This window comes from Calliphora vicina, chromosome 4, assembly GCF_958450345.1.
Source record: "Calliphora vicina chromosome 4, idCalVici1.1, whole genome shotgun sequence".
NCBI lineage: Eukaryota > Metazoa > Arthropoda > Insecta > Diptera > Calliphoridae > Calliphora > Calliphora vicina.
In genome coordinates, this window is record NC_088783.1 from 9,344,663 (window position 1) to 9,352,516 (window position 7,854).

The following is a 7,854-nucleotide window of genomic DNA, read 5'->3' on the forward strand; positions in this document are numbered from 1 at the left end:
TTTGTATATTTGTAGTTATTTAATATTAACCATTCCTGACTACTAAAAATTACAAAATTTAAAGCTGTATATACTTTATTGTACATTTGATGTTTTTTACATATATATGACGGTTAACCGGTTTAACCGGTTTTTTCGATGTCGGTTAACCGAAAAACCGGTTTCTTAAAAAAGCCCAATTTTCGGTTAACCGACAAACCGGTTTTTTAAAAATTCGGTTTTTTATAAACACTAGGTTTATATGATTCGGCACATCCGAATATAGCTCTCTTACTTGTTTACATTATAATATTCAATAACTAAGTAAGAATAAATGACAGAAATGTTCCCTTTAAAATTACATATAAGTTATTAAAAACAAAAACCGCGTTCAAAAGATCTATTGTAAATCCCCCATTTTTAAGTTTGACTCAATAGTTTTTACATAAAAAATTAATTAAGTGTATCAAAAACATTCATATTATTTTTTTATCGTAATTTCAATTTATAAAGCATTTCGTTACCGAAAGATTTTGTAACCTCACATACGCAATCTGCACAGGACGATGAATTTATGTTCAAACTTTTCCAGAATCAATGACACATCAAGAAACCGGTTAACCGGTTTCAGCTTACACGGTTAACCGAAGAACCGGTTTTACAAAAATGGCCAATTTGCGGTTAACCGACGAACTAGTTTTTCGGATTTTTATAAACTACACAACAAAAATAGGTTTCATATGTATATACAGAAGATATATCATCTAATTTTATGGCCAATTAGTAAATATGTTATGTATTTAATTATAGATTTACTTAAATAACTTTTACTCAAGAATTTGCTCGCTCAAATTACAAATTTTATAATTATCGTTTGTATACAAATATTGGACAAAATATTATACAGTAGTTGACTTTTAGTTATATTTTAAGGAAATCTATTTAAAAACTATCCATCAAAATGATTGCGGAGTGAAATCAGTTGACTAAGACCACAAAGAATATAAACACAGTAGATATTGAGAATCGGATACAGTTTAGCTAAATTAATGCGGTGGAAGAGCATATCGCTGTATTTGTATCGCTCGTTACTTTATAGATATTGTAGGTACATATTCCAAATGACACCGGAGATAGGTTTAACATATAGCGGAAGTTTTTCCTAGTTGTTATGTATAGTTACATTATTTATTGTACAGATATATATTCAAACTAACGGAAATATAAAACATCCGAAACTTGGCATCACTTTTTATAAACAGTACGTTTGTTACAACTCTGTTATTTTTGTTTTTGAGTCCTATCTGCTTTGTTTTTGTTATACTTATTTGCCTCTTATTCAGTGATGTAAACTTTTTTTCTCAATATCAAAAGTAGCTAGAAAATAGTAAACCTTACTTATAACTTATTTTATTAAATAAAATTTATTTATCTTTCTTATTTGGAAATATATAGCAAAATTTACAGAAAATTAACTAATTTTCTAGAAATACACTTAATAAATACTACAATGTTTGTAGACTACTAAAATATGACTTTTGCCACCTTACACTGCAGCCACACGATCAAGTTTTTCTTGATAGTCTTTTACATATACTGTTTGTCAAAATTTATAAAAATTGAAAGCGGTGACGTAGGCAGCACGCAACTTGAAAACAATTTTAGTACAAATTGGACATAAAAATGTAATCAGCTGTTTTCTTGAATGAAAAATTGAACACCAACTTGAATGTGAAATTGAATGCAAGTTCGTTTCAATTCTTAAAAGTGTGAGTGTATTAGTAAAAAAGTGTGAGTGTATTAAAACTTGAAAGGCAAAACTTGATCGTGTAACCCCCAAGTTAGGAAAAATTTTCTACTGATTCCATTTTTTCGCCTGGTTATATGTTTGCTTTTAGAGAACATGGAAAATAATGGCTTTTATTGCACAATTATATTCTAAAAAACCTACGGATTTCGATAATATTTTTAATTGTAAATAATGCATAAGCCTTCACTATTTTAAATATACGCCACTTAAACATACAATAAAAATTTTACATTTAAATTAGATTTTTTCAATTAATTACCTCCGTATTCATACAAAAATTTTAAATTTAAACAATGTTTTAAAGCAATATTTCCATACAAAATTTGATTATAAAATGTTGTGTAAATTTAAAAATTGTTTACGAATTTAGTTTGCTTTATTTATAAACATTTTAAAACTTAAGATTTATAAAAGTATTAAAAAAAAAATAATGATTTCTGAAATAACAGACAAAAATCACCTATTGAATTCTCTTTATATTTGCTAAAACACTTTATTGTCCGCTAAATTGATTTCAAAATCGCTAAATTTGTATTGAAAATGCTAAATTATCATCACTGCTCTTTTTGCTTCTTCTTTTCTTCTCTACTATCTTTATTCGTTTCGTTGTGTGTGCATTTCGGCTCCAATAATTTTCACAAGTGTAACAAATAACTTAAAAAGTGGAAGTGATTTTAAACATAAACTTTTGGAACGTTTTACAAAAATAATTTCTAAAACTCCAGCATTTAATAAAATTATTGTACAGGCAGAGACAGATATTAATATGCTCCAAATATTGCCGGTGGACTAAAATGAAGAATAAATTTAAGAAGTTTCGATCAAAAAAAGCTTCCATTTTCAATAGACAAAAAAAAAACTTCGGTAGTCATGTAAAAGAAAAACGTAATTAGTAAAAAAAGCCATTGAAAATAGTAATCATTGTTAATCACAGCGAAAAAAACATTATTAATTAAATAAAAAAAGGGCACACATTTCTGTTGGAGGTGTTATTCTTTGTTTGAGGAGCAACAAATTGTATAAGTTTTGTGGTGAAATAATAAAAAATAAACGATATCAATTGTCTAAAATAAATAAACGACCATGAACAACGGTTTTAGTACAGGTGAGGAGGACTCAAGGGGAGGCCATACAGATCAAACTTGTTGTTTGATTGATGAAAATGAAAGATGCAATAGACCAGCGGGTAATGCCAGCTACAGCAAACGTATACAGAAAACCGTGAAGGACAAACGTTTAAAATTGAGCAGTGATCCAACATCTCAACACATCTACATCTGCGATTTTCATAAAGAACGCATTCAATCGGCACGCTCAAAAAGAAGACGCAAGGAGTCCGAAGATGATAGTAATGATACTGACATCGACCTGCCCGAGGTGCCCGATCTCTATCAATTACAAGTCAATACGTTAAGACGCTACAAACGCCATTATAAATTACAAACACGACCCGGCATGAAAAGAGCCCAACTTGCTGACGTAAGTATCATGAAAATACATATGTTGAATCAAATTGTTTTATTTGCGCAATGGGACTTCAAGTGAATTGTTAGGTAATAATTAGATTATGTTGCAAATTAATTCGGCACCAGGTTTGTTAATTCTAAAATAAAACGAATAAATCATATGTGAATATGTGAATTTGTTTTAAAAACGAAATCGCTAGTCGGTTTCGATTTACAGAACAATTGAAAAACAATTTAGAAACAAACTTAAAACTATATCAAAACTTTAGAGATCGAATAATAATTTAATGAAATATTTACGATTTCAGCTGTTAAACGATGTAAATCTGTTCCTCCTCTTATGTCTGATAAAAATACATGCAATTCATTGTATTTTAACGTTGCAAGAGTTAGATTTTTATTTACGTTGTTGTTGTAGCAGCATAAACAATTTTACAATAATCAATCTGGGTGTTCTGCATTTTGTTCAAGTCCAAGAAATTGTGCTACTTCAACGGGATGAGTCCATAAATCCAAGGGAGGTCAGGGTTCGGAGGTTATATGAATTTGATTTACGTCTCGTCTCTATGTTACCCTATGCCTCATTATATAAAAAGAATTATAAATCCAACGCCCACTTTTCTGTAAATCGAACAAAAGTAAAACGTGTAAATCATGTAGATTCATTTACAGAGCAGGAATATCAATATATACATCTGATGATATTTTTCTTGAGTTCACAAAGCTTTTATTAAAAACATCGCAAACAATATTAAAAACCCCATCATTAATTAGTTATTTTCTTTTTCTATTTCAGACCATCATGAAACATTTCAAAACAATACCCATCAAGGAAAAGGAAATTATTACCTACTTCGTTTATATGGTTAAATCCAATTCGAACAAATTGGATTTAAAAAATGGTATGAGCAATGATACAACTTAAGTTCTAGGATTTTAGGAGCGTCTCTGCAGTAGAAGTACTGGTGCTCTTTATTATACATAAATATATGTATATACATATTTTTAATTAATCATAATATGGTAACGTTTTAAATAAATTCTTTAAATTTAAGCAATTGTTACGTTTAAGTCACTCAATAATTTTTGTGTAATATTTTATATAAAAAAAATATTTTTTTTTTTATTTTTACCTTAAACTTAGATCTAAATGGTTTAAAATACAGCTTTTAACAAAATGAGACAGCTGTAAATTAAGATTTTTATCATGTTTTTATATTCAATCATTTGTATTGAAGTTTTCTTATATATTTCATACTTTTTTCTGAAATCCGCAAGCATTATGCGTGGAAATTTAAATATTTTATAGGAAAAAAGTATCACATGAAAGAAAGTTAAAGCGATAATAAAAATTGTGGCAATAAACATGATCTTATAAATACTAATGATTTAAATGTTGTTTTTATTTAAAAAAAATTATATTAAAGTAGGATGTTATAAAAAAAATACAACACGTGTCGAAACAAAATTTAATTCTCAGTAGAATTGCGTTAATGATTTCTAAAAGCTAGCCTATTTGGGAAATGGTTCAAATTGCAAGTTAATTAAAAGCTTGCAAGTTAAGTAAAAACAAATTCAAACTCTTCAATACCCTTCAACAATGATAAATCATTTAAAAAAGTCAATGTTTTACAAACGACAAAATTATTTTATAAACATTTATTAAAATCTTATAGTATTTAAATAAACTACAATAAACTTATAAAACAACTTGTTCCTCTTCTTCAGAATCTGATATTGAGCCTTCTGCAAAAAGAAAAATAATAAAATTTGTTTATTTAATATCAAATTAAAAAATGTCTTCTAACTTTTTCTCGATAGAATTTTTGTTAGCATAAATTTTTTACGGTTTTTATTTAGTAAAACTTACTAGGAGGATTTTTTTGAGCTTTTGTTTTTGTCGGTTTAGGCTGATTTGCTTTACTTGTAGTTTTATTATTGCACTGTTTACTTTGTCCTATACCATCATTTACGGAATGTTCAAAATTGTTGTCTTCATCACTACTAGTAGCAGATTCCATATTTGCATCATCTTCAGGCATCCATTTAGAATCACTCTGCGATTTTTCTACTGTACCAGATGATGTTGGTTTTGAAGCTTTAAAAAGTAGTTGTTATCAAACATTTGAAAGCTAAATTTGTTTAATTTTAATTCAAACTTACCATTCATACTTTGGAGTGTAATTTCGCCATCATTTTCACTGTCATCTTCGTCGTCATTTTCAGCCAATTTTTTAAAGAATTCCTTTTTACGTTGCTGTTCCTCAGTCTCGACTTCATTAAAGGTGAAGTGTCTTAGTTTTAAAACTAAACGATCTTCTGCTAGGCTTGTAATAGTGTTCTGCCTCAAGCATTCAGTAAAACCAACATTCGATCGACTTTCTCTAGCAGCCAAATCATTTTCAAGGGTTTTCTTGACCAAATCTACTACTTTTTTCGCCTGATTAGATGCTCGTTTGGAGGATTGCAATAATAAAGTTGAACTTGTTAAAGAGGAACCGCCCAAATTCATGCAGCATAATTCTCTAAAAGAATTTATGCCAAAAATCATTTGTGATTCACTAGTCCTTTCCTCTATAATAGTAGGATCTGCTACAGCTATACGGCCATCATCGAAAGTACAATAACTAACACATACCGGATAATGATGCATGACCATTGGTAGAGGCTCTTTTTCCGCAGCTGTATGTATAATAACATCATCTTCTACTAAACTGACTTCGGGTCTTCTAAAATGCATTAAAGCACACAATGTCGCCACCGAACAACAATCAATAAGGTTTCCCTCGTGGTTAAGAACATTTAAATCAACACGTAAAATCCATACTCTTTCTTCCGACTGTATGCACAATGACTCCAAGTCTAGACATCTTGACTCTCTAAATGTTCTTTCCAATGTCCTATTTAATTGTATGGTGAGCTCAGAATTACGTCCAACTTCGAAATGAGAGGCTGCCATAGGTCCTAATTCAACGTTTATGTGTAACATGCCTTCATTGGGTCTAGTAGCTTTTGGGACTCCCAATTCACTGGACACTTGAGCTATAACTTTTGTTTCTCCCAAAGCCACTATAACACTACCCCAATCAGCTCCGTAGTTAATTTTTATTGGCCGGAATTCATCATTTTTTCGACCATCCAAACGCTGTACACAAATAATTAAATAAAGTAAAATCAATTTTAACTAATTTTAGTAAATACCTGATTCTGTTTAATGGCTTGTATAATAAAGTTTCTTTCGCATGTTGATAAAGGCGTTTCTTTCATATTTATATTTCTTTTTAATAAAAATAAAACAAATATACCACCAGTTTTGCGTCAAATAAATATTTGAGGTTAAACAGAATGTTTTGATTATATGCTTCTTCTTAATTTGTTTGATTTTCACTTTAAAGTAATAGCTCAATGTAAACATGGCTGGCAACGCTATTAATTGTAATAGATGAAAATACAATCGTAATATGTAGTGTTGATAACATTCTTACAAAATCGTTAAATATAAATGTTACCAGTAACAATTAAACAGTAAAATTACTAGAATTAGGGGGAATTAACATTATAACTTTAAGTCATGACTTAAAGCCATAGGTTTTCTTTTTGTACTGGCGAATTGTGAATGCTAACAAAAAGGCACGATTTCTGGTTTTCATGGCTATTTTTGATATTCATCTTTGAGCTCTTTTCATATTGGTTGTTGATGATGAAAAAGGCATCGTATAAATGTAAGGTGATTTTCGTAAGGGTTTTAAAAGAGAATCAAAAAAGGACATGACTTTAAATCAACGTGTAAATGTCGCCTTAAAAGAAATTTTCAGAGAAAAATATAAATATAGAATCGTATTTAACTTACTTTATTCTAACGAAAGTTTGGTTCATAAAGTCGCTGTCATATGTATGAACGATAATGTGTAGCTTTGAAATCTGTATGTATTTATTATGAGTAAATAAATATCAAAAATTAAAAATGGATATAAACCAGAATCGTGACAAAAGGTATTTTAATATTTTTTGTAAATAACTCTATAATTAATAAATTATGTGAATAATATTTTACATAAAATTTTAATATATAAACTGTAACTGCGATCTAAGCCCAAATTTAGAGAATTCAAAATTGTTTTTCTTATAAGAATTTTTGGCCCATAAGAATATTAAATTTTTCACATTTAATGGCTATGACAGGAAAGTTATAACAATTCAAGCAGATTCAAAAAAATCGAAATAGTAACAAAATGTAATTGTTGAAATTAAATATGCATTCCAAGAACTGATTAATTTCAACATCGGTTCACCATTTATTGCTTATCTATTCTAGTATTTTAGTTTTTTTTGATTTTAAGAATTATACAAAAAAATCGCTAGAGCATCCGCTAAAATACTTTTCCCCCAACTAAATTGGTTTAAAAATCGCTAAATTGTATACGAAAATAGCTAAATTACCATCACTGCTTTCAGCCAAGCTCGCATTTCTTCTTCACACATCATTGTAATAACACAAAGTATACAGAGGCGACATGGCAAAAAAAATATATTTGTCTCTTTCGCTCGAAACAATTTCAACTGGTTTGGTTTTGTGCTTATTTATATAGTTGTTTGTTT

The 7,854-nt window shown here is 29.0% G+C and overlaps 2 protein-coding genes across 2 annotated transcripts; one reads left to right on the forward strand and one right to left on the reverse strand.

Moving 5' to 3' along the window:
* Window positions 1-2,384: 2,384 nt before the first annotated feature.
* Sap30 (SIN3-associated polypeptide 30) lies at window positions 2,385-4,640 on the forward strand. The gene is made up of 2 exons (XM_065507487.1): window positions 2,385-3,268; window positions 4,052-4,640. Exons 1-2 carry the CDS (start codon window positions 2,873-2,875, stop codon window positions 4,178-4,180), a joined length of 525 nt encoding a protein of 174 aa, XP_065363559.1. The 5' UTR covers window positions 2,385-2,872; the 3' UTR covers window positions 4,181-4,640.
* A 259-nt stretch (window positions 4,641-4,899) lies between these two features.
* Window positions 4,900-6,616, reverse strand: Rrp45 (exosome complex component Rrp45). The gene is made up of 4 exons (XM_065507310.1): window positions 6,457-6,616; window positions 5,419-6,400; window positions 5,126-5,353; window positions 4,900-5,001 (listed from the first exon to the last, which is right to left on the reverse strand). The coding sequence occupies exons 1-4, from the start codon at window positions 6,520-6,522 to the stop codon at window positions 4,955-4,957; spliced, it is 1,323 nt and encodes a 440-aa protein (XP_065363382.1). The 5' UTR covers window positions 6,523-6,616; the 3' UTR covers window positions 4,900-4,954.
* Between the last annotated feature and the right edge of the window lie 1,238 nt (window positions 6,617-7,854).